Source organism: Salvelinus namaycush, unplaced genomic scaffold (assembly GCF_016432855.1).
Source record: "Salvelinus namaycush isolate Seneca unplaced genomic scaffold, SaNama_1.0 Scaffold2257, whole genome shotgun sequence".
In the NCBI taxonomy this organism is placed as follows: Eukaryota; Metazoa; Chordata; class Actinopteri; order Salmoniformes; family Salmonidae; genus Salvelinus; species Salvelinus namaycush.
The window spans coordinates 4,662-24,971 of NW_024059072.1; the positions used below are offsets into that span (position 1 = coordinate 4,662).

Here is a 20,310-nt window from a genome sequence, read left to right on the forward strand (position 1 = left end):
TGACTTATTCCAGTCTTTTTTAATGACAGAACACAGTTATATCTCTATGTCTCACATCTATGTCTCACACTTCACTCCCACATAGTATTCCCTTCATAGTGGTATTACTACATCCGTCTTGCTGTGAAACTACATTTCTAATAATGACAGTAGTCGGGTATTGGCACAGTATTGTTCTTCACCATGGTATAATAACTATTGTGTGCTGTAATGACGGCATGTGGATGGCTTATGCGATGACCAATTGTGCTTCATAAGATGCATCTCCTTCACACTGGTGAGTGTGTCTTCCAAGCAGGAGGGAATGAAAGGCCATGAGAACTATTTTAAAATACACTGCTCAGGGTTTCAATGACCCATTACTCCTAATGACTAAAGCTAAGCTGTCCTGATTCCTCCACATAATAACCTAATGTTTTACATCTTCAATGTATTGTCAAATCGACTCAGCTCAGAGATTCTCATTCAGTCCTCTCAAGCTTATTTGAATATTATGCAGCCATCTAGTGCCAACTGTAGATATGGCAACCAATAATTTCCTCCATCCTCTCTCCTAATAGAGAATGCTGATTTGCTCACGTGTGAAATACTATACAGATATACTCATGAAAACAGATGACTGGAAACCAATTTGGCTTAAAAGCGGTGGAGTAGAAATTTGGCACTGCTTTCCAAACGTTTCTCACGTCCAAGTTCAGCCCCAGCCGACCTCCCTGCTGCTTGAAATACTAACAGAACAACACATAGATAGATAGAATAACAAAGAAGCTATAAGGAGAAGAAAGAAACGAAAAGACAGACGGGAAAGAAAGATCTCGCTACATGTCTTTTTTTCTTCTGAATGTTCCGTTTGTGTCTGGAACACAGTGATGTCATCGTGCTCGTCAGCGGAATGACAAGAGTCTCTGTTCTGAGTTCTGATCGGACCAGAGGAGAAAGGACAGGCTCCAATGAGGTGGCGGAGAAAGTCTCCTGTTATTACATCTAATTGGACAGAAGGGTTTGTAGTAAACATGACATCACAGGGGTTGGTATCCTTCCCTTCCGGGGGGCTTCGGTCACGCTAGATGGCCCTGAAGATGTCATGAGGTCAAAGTGATGTCACTGTCCTCACTGGCCAATGAGAGATGGGAAGCCAGACAGAGCGTGTGTAAGAGAGAGGCGACTGCATTGCTTTTATATCAACCAACTTACAAAAGGGGAGAGAGATGAAGGGGGGATCTCTCCAACGTGAGGATGCAGTCTACCAATCCAATTCAAAAGGGGATGATGTGACATGTCCCTCAGCCAATGGGAGCAGGAGAGCTAGAGTCTGTGGGAGTGTTAACCAGTCGTTGGATCCTTACAGGAGCAGGCCGGTCTCTCCGCTACCAACGAGGTGTGTTCAGTCAGAGCCAGAGGGAGGGAGACGAGCGTGTGTGTGTGTGTGTGTGTGTGTGTGTGTGTGTGTGTGTGTGTGTGTGTGTGTGTGTGTGTGTGTGTGTGTGTGTGTGTGTGTGTGTGTGTGTGTGTGTGTGCGTGTGCGTGTGTGTGTGTGTGTGTAAACATGACATCATTACTCACAGTTTGGAGACTTGTCTTATCCATTGTTCTGACTTGGGGAAGAGAGGAGGACCGACGATGACATCACAAAGCTCAGTTCCGACCGGAGGAGGAGTTCTGGAGCTGCTATTGCCCCAGACGACATGGCCTCGCCCTCACTCTCGGTGTCATGGGACCCCTCCAGGCGGATGTAGGTGACCCTGGTGTGGCGCCTCTCCGTGGCACTCACCAGAACACGCACCAGGGACCGGGTTACTATGGTTCCGCTTTCATCCACAGCCATGGTACAGTCATCCCTAGTTGTTCCTGTAGCGATGGTCACTAGCTGATGGTCATTTGTAGTCGCCATAACAGCAGTCTCAGTTGCCGTGGCATCCAACGTTGCCATGGCACCGCCGTTGGTAACAGTTGCCATGGCGTCAGTGGTTTCAGCGGCACCGGTGTCGGCTCGAGTGTCTCCCTCTCTCGTCTCCCCCTGTCATACCTCGCTCTCCAGGCTGGAGAAATGGGCGGAGCCTCGTCGGGAGCATAGGCTCTTGGCCTTGAGTGGCAGGTGGGGGGAGTAGAAGCGCCCGGGCTGAGGCACTGACCGTAGTCTCTGGTACAGGAGCTTAGCACTGGCCGAGGCAGAGGACGTGGAGGGAGGAGGAGGGATGGGCACCGGCAGGGAGGAGGATGAGGAAGGGGCACTAGGTAGGGGTTGAGGGGGCGAGAGGGAGGGCTGAGGGGGGTGGTCCACTATCCCTCCTGGCTGCTGTGTGCTGAGGCTTGCCTGGCTGCCTGACTTGGCCTGGCCCTGGTCTGGTTTGGGAGGGGGTTTGGGCCGTGAGCCCCCGCTGAAGCTGTGGCAGTGGGGGAGCAGCTCCTCCTGGCTGTGGGACAGGGCCGTGCTTCCTCTCTTCCCATGGCCGTGTGACCGCCCTTGGGGGTGCGGGTGCACATGGGGGTGTGGGTACTGGCTACATGAACATGACACCCCAGACCCCTGGTTTCTGTCTCGAGCGCGTCCCTTGCCCTTCCCCCTTCCTCCCCTTTTCCACTTCTTCTCTCCCTTCATTGGGAGTTTGTCCACAGACCAGTACCGTCGGGGGAGCGGGTGGTTTGCTGGAGGGGGGGGCCACTGGGACCCCAGACCTCCACTCCCTCCCCCTGACGACCACCCTACTCCTGGCCCTGAACCCCAAGAATCTCCCCCCGCCCCCCCCCAGCCCTCCACTCGCCCTAGTATAGAGTCGTCTCTGCTGTTGATGCTGCCCCCTTTCTCTCTGGAGGGGTATGTGCCGAAAAACCAGCTCCCTCCCCCTATCCCCCCTATCCCACTATTCCCTGGACCTCCAGCCCCCCCACTCCCCTCCCTCCCCTCCCTCCCCTCCCAATACCTCTCAAATCGCCCAAACTCCCCTGATGAGCCCTCATCAGAGTAACTCTCCTCTGTTCTCGCCCTGTCTCTTTCTGACTCTGACACAGCACCTCTCCCACCCGCCCTCCTCACCCTCTCCTCCATCCGTTCCCTCGCTCTGTCTCTCTGCCTCTCCTCCTCCACATCTTGCTCATCATCCTCCTCAGAGTCCCACTCATGGAAGGAGAGCCCCTCCTGGGTGTTAGCCCTGCCTTTCTCATAGTGCATCAACAGAGGCCTCTTCTCTCCTTCTCTCCCTCCCTCCCTTCTCTCCACCCCTCCACACCTCCGCCTCTTGGAGAGTGGGATGAGGGGAGGGAGGGAGGAGGGGGGTGTTCCAGAGTTGGGGTCCCCCCCTTCCCCGTTTCCTCCGCTCACCCAGAACTTGACCGAGGAGGGGAGTTTGGGGTAGCGCTTACTGGGGGGTCGATGTCTGGAGTGGGAACGGGATGATTTGGGCTGCCTCTCCCTGCTCCTGCTGCTATCCTCCTCTCTATCACCCCCCTCTTCCTCCTCTCCCTCTCTCCTTCCTCGCTCCCTCTCTCCTGCCCATGCTGAATCTCTCCCTTTCTCCCCAAACGTACTACGATACTGGGTTGGAAAGGAAGAGTAGTCTGGCATCCCTCCTTCTCTCCCTCCATCCCCCTCTCCATCCCTATCTGCCTCCACATCCCCCTCTTCTTGCTCAGAACGCCCAGTCGATTTCTTCCTCTTCTTCGTCTTCAGCGCCTTCTTCTTCCGCTTCTTTTTCACCTTCCGTCTCTTCCTCTCTTTGTCTCTCTCTCGTTCCCTCTCCTCCCTCTTTTTCCTCTTCTTCTTCTTTTTCTTCTTCTCTTTATCTTTCCTCCTCTTCTTCTCTCGTTTCCTCTCGTCATCTCCTCCTCCTCCACTGCGATCCCTCTCTCTCTCACCCCAGCCCGCCCACCACTCCTGTAACTGGGCCAACTGGCTACCTCCTCTCTCCCTCTCCCTGTCTCTCTCCCCTCGGGCAGGGTGTGGTTTTCGGGGTGGTATAGGTGGTGGCTGGCGCCCGTGACTGAGAGAGCGAGAGGAGATAATTGAACGCTGTCTGTCCCTCCCCCTCCCCAGGAGAAGACTGGACTCCTCTGTCAGCTCCTCATCCTCATCATCCTCCTCTGCGTCCAAACCTTCCCGCGTGCTCTGAGAGGTCAAGGAGGAGGAGGAGGAAGGAGAGGAGGAGCGAGAGGAGGAGGTAGAGGAAGAGGTGGACGATGTGTTAGAGGAAGAGGAGGAAGTTGAGCTGGTGTAGGGGAGTGAGGTGGAGGGGGAAGGGGGAGTGTAGGTGGGGGACATGGGCATGGTTACGGGGAGCGGGAGAGGAGGAGAGAGGGGGTGTCCCCTCCTCCCTCCACCATCCCTCGCTCCATCCCTTCCTCCTCCCCTGCGCCCCAGTGGTAGGATGTTCTCATACAGAGGCCCGCCTGGCTCTTTGGGCTTCTTAGGCCGGCGCTTCCTCCAAAAGGATGAGGGGAGAGGGGGGGAGGGTTGTGGCAGCGGGGGGTTAGTGGGCAGAGGGACTGGGGTCACGCCCACGGCTTGGCTTTTAGGAGGCAGCCGAGGCGTCCCCAAAGGTTTGACCCCTCCCTTCCCCTGACACCCAGCACCACCACCTCCCACCACCCTCTTCCCCACCCCCTGGTCAGGACCTTTCTCTGAGTAGAAGGCCACAGTGGCAGGAGGGGGCTGAGGGTGGCTCCTGGGGGCTGTTTTGGGGGTCTGGGACCCTGCCGGCTGGTCCATACAGGGCCTCAGACCCTCAGGGTCGATGGGTCCATAGTAGCGTTTATATCCATCCAGCCCCCCACCACCACCAACCCCCACTCCTCCAGCTGTCGTGCCCCAGGTCGGAGCCACTTTCTGGGGGAAGGGTCCCATGTCTGCGACGGCCCCGCGGACAGCCATGGGGTTGGTGGCGGTCCCGGCCTTGGGCAGCCTCCAGCGGTCCACCACAGCCAGTCTGCGATCGGGCCGGGGGAGGAATGTGGAGCAGGGCAGGGGCGCCCCCAGCATGGGAGTGTTGGAGGGTCCCAGCGCCGTCCCAGAATGCACCACGGTGGGAGGGGATCCAGGTAGCTGTGTTTTGTAGACGGGCTGTGACTGTTGCTGCTGTTGCTGCTGCGCCATGGTCAGGGCCGGGTTGGTTGACGACGCACTGACCAAGTGTGGCGGGGGCGGGACTGTTACCATGGTGCCATGATGGTGGGGTAGCATAGCCATGGAGGATTTGGCCCCGCCCGGCGTGGTTTCATCCTCAAAGCTACAACAACTGTACATGCCCTGGTAGAGAGGGAGAGATAGAGAACAAGCGGGGAATGGTAATGAACATTCAATCATGTATTAATAGAATCAAATCAAACATGCCCTATGTGACTGAGGGACGAGCAGTTATCAGTCGAGCTGTATGCATAATATATATTAGTATGTGTTGTTTCTATCAATGTCATCGTCAAGGTTACCATACATCCTGAGTGTGAGAGGAATTGAATTCCAATGAATCCTGGGAATTGTCTGAGTGGAAATGGAATTGACCTCAACATACACGTCACACACATACACATCACACGCGCACGGACACATGCACACGAACACACTGACACACATACATAAGATACCTCTATCTCTCCAAACACACACACCATTTCCCACCACACAAACTCACCCTACTGATGGCCAGTAGGAAGTCCAGTCTCCCAGAGCTGGTAGCCATGCAGTGTCTGAGCCTCCAGTAGACCAGGTGCTCCCAGGCAAATACCAGCAGACTGAGCCCCATAGCCACCAGCAGCATGTAGAAGACACCCGCCATGTTGTCTATGTCCAGCTTACTGCTCATCACCTCAATCTTGTCATTGTGACAGATACCAGACAGCCACAGACGCTCCAGCATCTCAATCTCATCTGGGGGGGGGGGGGGGGGAGAGGGGAGTGAAACAGGGAGAAGGGGAATAGGGGTAGGGACAGAGAGAGATGGGGGATAGGGAGAGGGCAAGATAGAGATGTGGGATAGGGAGAGGGACGGATAGAGATGTGGGATAGGGAGAGGGACAGATAGAGATGTGGGATAGGGAGAGGGACAGAGAGATGGGGGATAGGGAGAGGGACGGATAGAGATGTGGGATAGGGAGAGGGACAGATAGAGATGTGGGATAGGGAGAGGGACGGAGAGAGATGGGGGATAGGGAGAGGGACAGAGAGAGATGTGGGATAGGGAGAGGGCAAGATAGAGATGTGGGATAGGGAGAGGGACGGATAGAGATGTGGGATAGGGAGAGGGACAGAGAGAGATGTGGGATAGGGGTAGGGACAGAGAGAGATGGGGGATAGGGAGAGGGACGGATAGAGATGTGGGATAGGGAGAGGGACAGAGAGAGATGTGGGATAGGGAGAGGGCAAGATAGAGATGTGGGATAGGGAGAGGGACGGATAGAGATGTGGGATAGGGAGAGGGACAGAGAGAGATGTGGGATAGGGGTAGGGACAGAGAGAGATGGGGGATAGGGAGAGGGCAAGATAGAGATGTGGGATAGGGAGAGGGACGGATAGAGATGTGGGATAGGGAGAGGGACAGAGAGAGATGTGGGATAGGGGTAGGGACAGAGAGAGATGGGGGATAGGGAGAGGGACGGATAGAGATGTGGGATAGGGAGAGGGACAGAGAGCGATGGGGGATAGGGAGAGGGCAAGATAGAGATGTGGGATAGGGAGAGGGACGGAGAGAGATGGGGGATAGGGAGAGGGACAGAGAGATGGGGGATAGGGAGAGGGACAGTTAGAGATGGGGGATAGGGAGAGGGACAGAGAGATGGGGGATAGGGGTAGGGACAGAGAGAGATGGGGGATAGGGAGAGGGCAAGATAGAGATGTGGGATAGGGAGAGGGACGGAGAGAGATGGGGGATAGGGAGAGGGACAGAGAGATGGGGGATAGGGAGAGGGACAGATAGAGATGGGGGATAGGGAGAGGGACAGCGAGATGGGGGATAGGGAGAGGGACAGATAGAGATGTGGGATAGGGAGAGGGACAGAGAGATGGGGGATAGAGAGATGAACAGAGAGAGATGGGGGATAGGGAGAGGGACAGAGAGAGATTGGGGATAGGGAGAGGGACAGAGAGAGATGGGGGATAGGGAGAGGGACAGAGAGATGGGGGATAGGGAGAGGGACAGAGAGAGATGGGGATAGAGAGATGAACAGAGAGATATGGGAGATAGGGAGAGGGACAGAGAGAGTTGGGGGATAGGGAGAGGGACAGAGAGATGGGGGAGGGGAGAGGGACAGAGAGATGGGGGATAGAGAGATGAACATAGAGAGATGTGGGATAGGGAGAGGGCAAAAGAGAGATGGGGGATAGGGAGAGGGACGGAGAGAGATGGGGGATAGGGAGAGGGACAGAGAGAGATGGGGGATAGGGAGAGGGACAGAGAGAGATGGGGGATAGGGAGAGGGACAGAGAGAGATGGGGATAGAGAGATGAACAGAGAGATATGGGAGATAGGGAGAGGGACAGAGAGAATTGGGGGATAGGGAGAGGGACAGAGAGAGATGGGGATAGAGAGATGAACAGAGAGATATGGGAGATAGGGAGAGGGACAGAGAGAGATTGGGGATAGGGAGAGGGACAGAGAGAGATGGGGATAGAGAGATGAACAGAGAGATATGGGAGATAGGGAGAGGGACAGAGAGAGTTGGGGGATAGGGAGAGGGCAAGAGAGAGATTGGGGATAGGGAGAGGGACAGAGAGAGATGGGGATAGAGAGATGAACAGAGAGATATGGGGGATAGGGAGAGGGACGGAGAGAGATGGGGGATAGGGAAAGGGACATAGAGAGATGTGGGATAGGGAGAGGGACAGAGAGAGATGTGGGATAGGGAGAGGGACAGAGAGAGATGGGGGAGGGGAGAGGGACAGAGAGAGATGGGGATAGAGAGATGAACAGAGAGATATGGGAGATAGGGAGAGGGACAGAGAGAGTTGGGGGATAGGGAGAGGGACAGAGAGAGATGTGGGATAGGGAGAGGGCAAGATAGAGATGTGGGATAGGGAGAGGGACAGATAGAGATGTGGGATAGGGAGAGGGACAGATAGAGATGTGGGATAGGGAGAGGGACAGAGAGATGGGGGATAGCGAGAGGGACAGAGAGAGATGGGGGATAGGGAGAGGGACAGAGAGAGATGGGGGAGGGGAGAGGGACAGAGATAGATGGGGGAGGGGAGAGGGACAGAGAGAGATGGGGATAGAGAGATGAACAGAGAGATATGGGAGATAGGGAGAGGGACAGAGAGAGTTGGGGGATAGGGAGAGGGACAGAGAGAGATGTGGGATAGGGAGAGGGACAGAGAGAGATGTTTGATAGGGAGAGGGACAGAGAGAGATGAAGAGAGGGTGCAAAAGGAGGTGAAGAGGAGGCAGGCAGAAAGGGATTCATGCAAAGGAGAGAATTGGGGAGGGAAGGGGAAAAGAAGGTGAAGGAGGAGGAGTTAGGATAAGGGAGTAGGGGGAGGTTGGAGGAGGAGAAGAGAGGAGGACAGGAGTAGAGTGGAGGGTTAGGGAGTAGGGGGAGGTTGGAGGACGAGGATAGAGGAGAGCATGAGTGGAGGGTTAGGGAGTAGGGAGAGGTTGAAGGAGGAGGAGTAGAGAGGAGAACAGGAGTGGAGGATTAGGGAGTAGGGAGAGGTTGGAGGAGGAGGAGAGATGAGGACAGGAGTGGAGGGTTAGGGAGTAGGGGGAGGTTGGAGGAGGAGGAGGAGTAGAGAGGAGAACAGGAGTGGAGGATTAAGGAGTAGGGGGAGGTTGGAGGACGAGGAGAGAGGAGAACATGAGAGGAGGGTTAGGAAGTAGGGAGAGGTTGGAGGAGGTGGAGGAGTAGAGAGGAGAACATGAGTGGAGGGTTAGGGAGTAGGGAGAGGTTGGAGGAGAAGAGAGGAGAACAGGAGAGGAGGGTTAGTGTTAGCTGTGTGTGTGTGTGTGTGTGTGTGTGTGTGTGTGTGTGTGTGTGTGTGTGTGTGTGTGTGTGTGTGTGTGTGTGTGTGTGTGTGTGTGTGTGTGTGTGTGTGTGTGTGTGTGTGTGTGTGTGTGTGTGTGTGTGTTTCATTAGCACTAAAGGGAGGTCCTCAGGCCCTCTGTTTGCTCCTCATTCAAGGTGACTCCTCAAGGTCAATGGTCAACAATTGTAAAGGCCTGTTTTGTCAAGCTTCAAAAGTACGGCAAAATGAGAAGAGAAGGAGGAGGAGAGAGAGAGAGAGGGGGGTAGAAGAGGAGGAGCTGAACAATGACAAATAAAATAGATGTAAAATAAGCCTCAAAACATTATAACCCTAGAACTGAAGGCAAATAAAGAGAGGAGAGAGAAAGAGACAGGAAGGAGGAAGAGAAGAGGGAGAGAGGATAAAAATAAGTAAAGAGAAAGAGAGGGATGAAAGAAGGAATGAGGGAGAGAAGCAGAGGTAGTTATATATAGTGGGAGAGAAGGAAAGAGAAGGAGAGAGGAAATCTTTCTCTGTCCACGACCACAGTGTGCCAGGGGAAAGAGAGGAGCGAGGGAACGAGGGAGGCAGAGACGGAGGACGAGAGGCAGAGATTGTGTCATTATGACAAACAGCAGGTACACTCTTCAGTTTGAAGAGGATGAGAGGAGAGAAAAAGGGGTAAATGTGACACATTAGAGAGAAGCGAAGGAGAAGAAGAGAGAAGGGAGAGCTTGGAGATTAGAATCATTTAAATGTGGTGGAAGGATGGCCAGAATCTATATCATGGTGGTAGGCTCAGGTGGGTTAGGGGATTCTCATCTGCTGACCTACAGGGGAGCCAGCATGTTTGTCTTTCTCATTAATGAATACTAGCCTACACACAAGCACAGGGGGCGATACGCCCTCTCTGATTGGCTGATAGGGAGACTGCTTGTGTAACCATAGTGATGGACAGACAGGTAACAGATGTATGATTCATTGAGGGATTAAAAAATAATTTAGCAGAGACGAATGCAATGAAACTACTATCACAACAACCACTACTAATCCTCTACTATCAAAACAACCACTACTACTTCTGCTCTACTATCATAACAACCTCTACTACTACTACTCTACTATCATAACAACCTCTACTACTGCTACTGCTCTACTATCATAACGACCACTACTACTACTGCTCTACTATCATAACAACCACTACTACTGCTACTCTACTATCATAACAACCTCTACTACTGCTACTGGTACTCTACTATCATAACAACCACCACCACTACTACTGCTACTCTACTATCATAGCAACCTCTACTACTGCTACTGCTCTACTATCATAACAACCACTACTACTACTACTCTACTATCATAACAACCTCTACTACTGCTACTGCTCTACTATCATAACAACCTCTACTACTACTACTGGTACTCTACTATCATAACAACCACCACCACTACTACTGCTACTCTACTATCATAGCAACCTCTACTACTGCTCTACTATCATAACAACCTCTACTACTGCTCTACTATCATAACAACCACTACTACTACTGCTCTACTATCATAACAACCTCTACTACTTCTGCTCTACTATCATAACAACCTCTACTACTGTTCTACTATCATAACAACCACTACTACTACTGCTCTACTATCATAACAACCACTACTACTGCTCTACTATCATAACAACCACTACTACTACTGCTCTACTATCATAACAACCACCACTACTACTGCTCTACTATCATAACAACCACTACTACTACTGCTCTACTATCATAACAACCCCTACTACTGCTCTACTATCATAACAACCACTACTACTACTGCTCTACTATCATAACAACCACTACTACTGCTCTACTATCATAACAACCACTACTACTGCTCTACTATCATAACAACCACTACTACTGCTCTACTATCATAACAACCACTACTACTGCTCTACTATCATAACAACCACTACTACTGCTCTACTATCATAACCAGACCCTACTACTGCTCTACTATCATAACAACCACTACTACTACTGCTCTACTATCATAACAACCTCTACTACTTCTGCTCTACTATCATAACAACCACTACTACTGCTACTCTACTATCATAACAACCTCTACTACTGCTCTACTATCATAACAACCTCTTCTACTGCTCTACTATCATAACAACCTCTACTACTGCTCTACTATCATAACAACCTCTACTACTGCTCTACTATCATAACAACCTCTACTACTTCTGCTCTACTATCATAACAACCTCTACTACTGCTACTCTACTATCATAACAACCTCTACTACTGCTCTACTATCATAACAACCTCTACTACTGCTCTACTATCATAACAACCTCTACTACTGCTCTACTATCATAACCAGACCCTACTACTGCTCTACTATCATAACAACCACTACTACTACTGCTCTACTATCATAACAACCACTACTACTGCTCTACTATCATAACAACCACTACTACTGCTCTACTATCATAACAACCTCTACTACTACTGCTCTACTATCATAACAACCACTACTACTGCTCTACTATCATAACAACCACTACTACTGCTCTACTATCATAACAACCACTACTACTACTGCTCTACTATCATAACAACCACTACTACTGCTCTACTATCATAACAACCACTACTACTGCTCTACTATCATAACAACCACTACTACTACTGCTCTACTATCATAACAACCACTACTACTACTGCTCTACTATCATAACAACCACTACTACTACTGCTCTACTATCATAACAACCACTACTACTGCTCTACTATCATAACAACCACTACTACTACTGCTCTACTATCATAACAACCACTACTACTACTGCTCTACTATCATAACAACCACTACTACTGCTCTACTATCATAACAACCTCTACTACTACTGCTCTACTATCATAACAACCTCTACTACTACTGCTCTACTATCATAACAACCACTACTACTGCTACTCTACTATCATAACAACCTCTACTACTGCTACTGCTCTACTATCATAACAACCTCTACTACTACTACTGGTACTCTACTATCATAACAACCACCACCACTACTACTGCTACTCTACTATCATAGCAACCTCTACTACTGCTCTACTATCATAACAACCACTACTACTGCTCTACTATCATAACAACCACTACTACTACTGCTCTACTATCATAACAACCACTACTACTACTGCTCTACTATCATAACAACCCTTACTACTGCTCTACTATCATAACAACCACTACTACTGCTCTACTATCATAACAACCACTACTACTGCTCTACTATCATAACAACCACTACTACTGCTCTACTATCATAACAACCACTACTACTACTGCTCTACTATCATAACAACCACTACTACTACTGCTCTACTATCATAACAACCACCACTACTACTGCTCTACTATCATAACAACCACTACTACTACTACTCTACTATCATAACAACCACTCCTACTACTGCTACTCTACTATCATAACAACCTCTACTACTGCTACTCTACTATCATAACAACCTCTACTACTACTACTCTACTATCATAACAACCTCTACTACTGCTACTCTACTATCATAACAACCTCTACTACTACTACTCTACTATCATAACAACCTCTACTACTACTCTACTATCATAACAACCTCTACTACTGCTCTACTATCATAACAACCTCTACTACTACTGCTCTACTATCATAACACCCACTACTACTACTGCTCTACTATCATAACAACCACTATTACTACTGCTCTACTATAATAACCACCACTACTACTTCTGCTCTACTATCATAACAACCACCACTACTACTGCTCTACTATCATAACAACCACTACTACTGCTCTACTATCATAACAACCACTACTACTGCTCTACTATCATAACAACCACTACTACTACTGCTCTACTATCATAACAACCACTACTACTGCTCTACTATCATAACAACCACTACTACTACTGCTCTACTATCATAACAACCACTACTACTGCTCTACTATCATAACAACCACTACTACTACTGCTCTACTATCATAACAACCACTACTACTGCTCTACTATCATAACAACCACTACTACTACTGCTCTACTGTTATAACAACCACTACTACTGCTCTACTATCATAACGACCACTACTACGACTGCTCTACTATCATAACAACCACTACTACTACTGCTCTACTATCATAACAACCACTACTACTGCTCTCCTATCATAACAACCACTACTACTACTGCTCTACTATCATAACGACCACTACTACTACTGCTCTACTATCATAACAACCACTACTACTGCTACTCTACTATCATAACAACCTCTACTACTGCTACTGCTCTACTATCATAACAACCTCTACTACTACTACTGGTACTCTACTATCATAACAACCACCACCACTACTACTGCTACTCTACTATCATAACAACCTCTACTACTGCTCTACTATCATAACAACCTCTACTACTGCTCTACTATCATAACAACCTCCACTACTACTGCTCTACTATCATAACAACTACTACTACTACTGCTCTACTATCATAACAACCTCTACTACTACTGCTCTACTATCATAACAACCACTACTACTACTGCTCTACTATCATAACAACCACTACTACTGCTCTACTATCATAACGACCACTACTACTGCTACTCTACTTTAATAACAACCTCTACTACTGCTACTCTACTACCATAACAACCACTACTACTACTGCTACTCTACTATCATAACAACCTCTACTACTGCTACTCTACTATCATAGCAACCTCTACTACTACTACTCTACTATCATAACAACCTCTACTACTGCTCTACTATCATAACAACCTCTACTACTACTACTCTACTATCATAACAACCTCTACTACTGCTCTACTATCATAACAACCTCTACTACTACTGCTCTACTATCATAACAACCACTACTACTACTGCTCTACTATCATAACAACCTCTACTACTACTGCTCTACTATCATAACAACCTCTACTACTACTGCTCTACTATCATAACAAACTCTACTACTGCTCTACTATCATAACAACCTCTACTACTGCTGCTACTCTACTATCATAACAACCTCTACTACTGCTCTACTATCATAACAACCTCTACTACTGCTACTCTACTATCATAACAACCTCTACTACTACTACTCTACTATCATAACAACCTCTACTACTACTACTCTACTATCATAACAACCTCTACTACTGCTCTACTATCATAACAACCTCTACTACTACTGCTCTACTATCATAACAACCACTACTACTCTACTATCATAACAACCTCTACTACTGCTCTACTATCATAACAACCTCTACTACTACTGCTCTACTATCATACCAACCTCTACTACTACTACTCTACTATCATAACAACCTCTACTACTACTGCTACTCTACTATCATAACAACCTCTACTACTACTACTCTACTATCATAACAACCTCTTCTACTACTCTACTATCATAACAACCTCTTCTACTACTCTACTATCATAACAACCTCTACTACTACTGCTCCACTATCATAATGTCACGACTTCTGCTGAAGTCGATGCCTCTCCTTGTTCGGGTGGTGCTCAGCGGTCGACATCGCCGGTTTTCTAGCCATCGCCGATCCATTTTTCATTTTCCATTTGTCATGTCTTGTTATCCCACACACCTGGTTCTTATTTCCCTCATTAATTGTTGTGTATTTAACCCTCTGTTTCCTCCATGTCTTTGTGTGGTATTGTTTATTCTGTTTCATGTTATGCGCACGTTAGTCTTTTGCGCTGGGTTATGTCAATCCAAAATGTTATTTCGTGTTTATTTTGCCGTGTGCTTTTGGTTCGTCTAAATAAAAGGCTCCGTTGGCTACCCAATATCTGCTCTCCTGCACCTGACTCTCTTACAGCCATTTACACATACCTGACACATAACAACCACAACTAATGCTCTACTATCATAACGACCACTACTACTACTGCTCTACTATCATAACGACCACTACTACTACTGCTCTACTATCATAACAACCACTACACTGCTCTACTATCATAACGACCACTACTACTACTGCTCTACTATCATAACAACTACTACTACTGCTCTACTACCATAACAACCACTACTACTACTGCTCTACTATCATAACAACCACTACTACTTCTGCTCTACTACCATATCAACCAATACTACTGCTCTACTATCATAACAACCAATACTACTGCTCTACTATCATAACAACCACTACTACTGCTCTACTATCATAACAACCACTACTACTGCTCTAATATCATAACAACCAATACTAATGCTCTACTATCATAACAACCTCTACTACTACTGCTCTACTATCATAACAACCACTACTACTGCATTACTATCATAACAACCACTACTACTACTGCTCTACTATCATAACGACCACTACTACTACTGCTCTACTATCATAACAACCACTACTACTACTGCTCTACTATAATAACAACCACTACTACTACTGCTCTACTATCATAACAACCACTACACTGCTCTACTATCATAACGACCACTACTACTACTGCTCTACTATCATAACAACTACTACTACTGCTCTACTACCATAACAACCACTACTACTACTGCTCTACTATCATAACAACCACTACTACTGCTCTACTATCATAACAACCACTACTACTGCTCTACTATCATAACAAACACTACTACTACTGCTCTAATATCATAACAACCAATACTAATGCTCTACTATCATAACAACCATTATTACTGCTCTACTATCATAACAACCACTATTACTACTGCTCTAATATCATAACAACACACTCTACTACTACGCTTCACTATCATAACAACCATACTCTACTGCTCTCTACTAATCATAACAACCTACTACTCTACTGCTCTACTATCATAACAACCTCTACTCTACTACTACTGACTCTACTCTCATAACAACCACCACCCTACTACTGCTACTCTACTATCATACAACCATACTACTACTGCTCTACTATCATAACAACCTACTACTACGCCTACTATCATAACAACCCTTACTACTGCTCTACTTTCATAACAACCACTACTACTACCTCTCCTATCTAACAACCTACTACTGCTCTACTATCATAACAACCTACTACTACTGCTCTACTATCATAACAACACTACTACTTCCTCTACTATCATAACAACCCCTACTACTGCTCTACTATCATAACAACCACTACTACTACTGCTCTACTATCATACCACCACTACTACTACCCTACTATCATACAACCTCACTCACTACTACTGCTCTACTATCATAACAACCTCTATACTACTACTCTTACTATCATAACACCCACTCACTACTACTGCTCTCTACTATCATAACAACCATCTACTACTGCTACTCTACTATCATAACAACCTCTACTACTACTACTCTAACTATCATAACAACCTCTACTATACTGCTCTCTACTATCAAACAACCCTACTACTACTCTCTACTATCATAACAACCTCTACTACTACTTTTACTATCATAACAACCCTTACTACTGCTCTACTATCATAACAACCACTACTACTGCTCTACTATCATAACCACCACTACTACTACTGCTCTACTATCATAACAACCACTACTACTACTGCTCTACTATCATAACCACCACTACTACTGCTCTACTATCATAACAACCAATACTATGCTCTACTATCCTAACAACCACTATTACTGTTCTACTTTCATTACAACCACTACTACCTACTGCCCTACTATCATAACAACCCTTACTACTGCTCTACTTTCATAACAACCACTACTACCGCTCTACTATCATAACAACCACTACTACTACTGCTCTACTATCATAACAACCACTACTACTGCTCTACTATCATAACCACCACTACTACTACTGCTCTACTTTCACAACCACCACTACTACTACTGCTCTACTATCATAACCACCACTACTACTACTGCTCTACTATCATAACAACCACTACTACTGCTCTACTATCATAAAAACCACTACTACGACTGCTCTACTATCATAACCACCACTACTACTGCTCTACTATCATAACAACCACTACTACTGCTCTACTATCATAACAACCACTACTACTGCTCTACTATCATAACCACCACTACTACTGCTCTACTATCATAACAACCACTACTACTGCTCTACTATCATAACAACCACTACTACTGCTCTACTATCATAACAACCACTACTACTGCTCTACTATCATAACAACCACTACTACTACTGCTCTACTATCATAACAAACACTACTACTACTGCTCTACTATCATAACAACCACCACTACTACTGCTCTACTATCATAACCACTACTACTACTGCTCTACTATCATAACAACCACTACTACTACTGCTCTACTATCATAACAACCACTACTACTACTGCTCTACTGTCTTAACCACCACCACCATTGCTCTACTATTATAACATCCACCAGTTCTGCTACAGCAGTTACTATTACTACTACTACTACTACTACTACTACTTATACTGCTAATTCTACTTGTAGTAACTTGACAAGGAATGCCCACACGCAATTCGATATTACTTTCCTTTACTTCCAACCTAATAAATAAAAGGTGTACAGCCATGTACAAACGGTACAAATACAGCAACGCGATACAGCCCACTCAACCTGTGGTAGAGTCACATTGAACAGGTACATCTCTGGGTGATGACATCATCAAAGGGGAAAATGTCACGGTCAAGCCCAATGCCAATAATAGTAATCATACTATACTATAATATACTATAATATACAATACTGCAGGTAAGTATAATAACATATTCAGTGTAATTATTTATATAGTGTCCACACTCTAACACTTCTCACCCCTTCATTTCAATCCCCCCTGTGAGGAAAGTACATAAGATTAACAAGCAAACCACATCAGTGTTTTCTTTCTTTTCAACACTTTAGAACTTTAGAAGAGTCCTTATTTCTTTTCAACTAAGTCTGCTGTTCCAAATAAACACTATAAACAACTACAGAGTTATTCTTTCTGGAGGCTTGTGACTACGTTGTGATCTGCGCAGTACTCCTGGTGTGCCACAAGACACAGGTAAGGTGTCTCCCAGTGGAGCTGGCTCTGAGGGCACAGGAGCGGGTTGGGTGTTTGTGAGAGAAAGTCCATCACCCTCTGCAGGAACCACAGAATGCCCCTGTTCCTCAGATACTGTTTCCTGTGTGGTTTCAACTTGTATACTCCCACCCGCCGCGGTTCCGTCTGCAAACATGGTCTGTTCTTTGGTCATAGTGCAGGTGGATGTGGTCCTGGTGTCTGCGCATGACTCACCCATCAGTCAGTTTGACAACAAAGGAGACTGGGCCACTCTGACTCAGAATGATACCTGGCAACCAATGTTGGCTGCTTGTGAAGTTGCTGATGTTGTGGATGTAGACAGTGTCACTGGGTTTTAACTGTCTCTCCCTCATGTGGTGGTCATGTCTCTCTTTTTGTTTCTCCTGCTTCCGTTCCACTCGTGATGTCCGGACGCAGTAGACCCAGGTGAGCTTTTGGCTTTCTGCCCATCAACATCTCAGTTGGAGCCTGTCCTGTTGTTGTTTGTGGAGTGATGCGGTACTAGAACAAGAACCGAGAGAGCTTAGTTGTGATGGTTCCCCCAGTCATCTTTTTGAGCCCCTCTTCCAGTGTCTGCACAGCCCGCTCCGCTAAGCCGTTCGAGGCCGTGTGAAACGGAGAACTGCGGACATGGCGAATCCCATTTCACCGCATGAATTCTTGGAACAAATCACAGGTAAAGGTTGTTGCGTTGTCGGACACAAGAGAGTCAAGCAGACCATGGGTTGCAAACACCTGCTGAAGCTATTCGATGGCTGTGGTCGTTGTGTATTGCTCATGATGGGAGCCGGTAACCACGAAGTGCGCGTCGACCATGACAAGGAACATGTGGCCCACGAAAGGGCCTGGACCATGGGCGGTTAGGCCACTCCCACAGATATAGTGGTGCGGGTGGCGCCATTTTCTGGTTGATCTGGCACTCAGAACATGATTTCACTTTGCTTTCTATGTCCTGATCCATATTAGGCCACCAGATGTAAGATCTGGCTAAACTTTTAATCCGGGAGGCACCCGGGTGAGCCTCGTGGACCTCATCCATGACTTGTGAATGGCCAGGGCGCGGAACAACCACTCTGGACCACCAGAGTATGCAGCCATCCTGCACACTCAGCTCAGTTTTACACTTTGCATAAGGTCTCAGTCCTTCATCCTCTATGATATGAGGCCAACCCTGCAAAAGGAATCTTTTCACTTGGGCCAGGATAGGATCCCGGTCTGTCCACTGTTTGATCTGTTTGGCATTCACAGGTGAGTTTGACAATTTCTCCATTAGGAAAATTGTTTCGGGAGGCACCACAGTTGTGGCGGGCATCTCTGGTATCGGGAGACGGCTGAGCGCGTCTGTGTTTGCATTGTCCTTCCCCGCTCTGTACACTATAGTGTACTGGTAAGCTGACAGTGTGAGGGCACAGCGCTGTATCCTGCTGAAGCCATAGGAGGAATGCATCTTGGTTCACTGAAAAGGCTCATCAGTGGTTTGTGGTCAGTGCATATGGTGAAATGACAACCATAGAGGTACTGATGAAAGCATTTCACAGGCCGTCCTTGTCTAACTGAATAACCCTTCTCAGCACTCGTCAGCGTGCGTGATGCGAATCCAATGGGTTTCTCTGACCCGTCCTCCATCTGATGACAGAGTACTACCATAGGGTGAGGCGTCACATGACAGAATGATCTCTTGGTCTTGGACAAAATGAACCAGCAGTTGTGCTGATTGTAGTAGTGCTTTCACTTCCTGGAAAGCTTCCTCTTGCGTAGCCCCCCACTTCCATTTACAGTCTTTGTGGAGCAGCTGATAAAGGGGAGCCAACACTGTTGACAGCTCAGGGAGGAACTTATCATAGTAGTTGACCATGCCCAGGAACGATCTGAGCTTGGACATATTCTTGGGATTTGGAGCATCCTTGATTGCCCTGACTTTGTCCTCCACAGCACACAGACCCTGAGCTGTGATCTTGTGACCTAGGTATGTCACACTCTGTGCTTGGAATGTGCACTTGCTACGCTTCAGGCGCAGCCCTGCCTTGGAGAATCTCTCTAACACCTGATCCAGATGGTGGAGGTGCTCCTCCTCCGTCTCCCCTGTAACCAGGATGTTGTCCAGGTACACTGCTACATGAGGGATCCCCTGCAGCAGACTGCCCATTGTCCTCTGGAAAATGGCTGTACAGGACGCCACTCGAAAACCAAGCAGTTGAACATGTTGACTGTG

The 20,310-nt window shown here is 47.5% G+C and overlaps 1 protein-coding gene across 1 annotated transcript in view; it reads right to left on the reverse strand.

The window, feature by feature from the left end:
• Positions 1 to 2,020: 2,020 nt before the first annotated feature.
• LOC120038573 overlaps positions 2,021 to 20,310 on the reverse strand; it is a 32,627-nt gene continuing 14,337 nt past the window's right edge. The window contains exons 6-10 of the mRNA XM_038984267.1: positions 5,622 to 5,857; positions 4,667 to 5,239; positions 3,534 to 4,552; positions 3,228 to 3,359; positions 2,021 to 2,807 (exon numbers count right to left, since the gene is read on the reverse strand). Of these exons, the coding sequence (XP_038840195.1) occupies positions 2,021 to 2,807; positions 3,228 to 3,359; positions 3,534 to 4,552; positions 4,667 to 5,239; positions 5,622 to 5,857 (2,747 nt within the window). The remainder of the gene's footprint in view (positions 2,808 to 3,227; positions 3,360 to 3,533; positions 4,553 to 4,666; positions 5,240 to 5,621; positions 5,858 to 20,310) is intronic.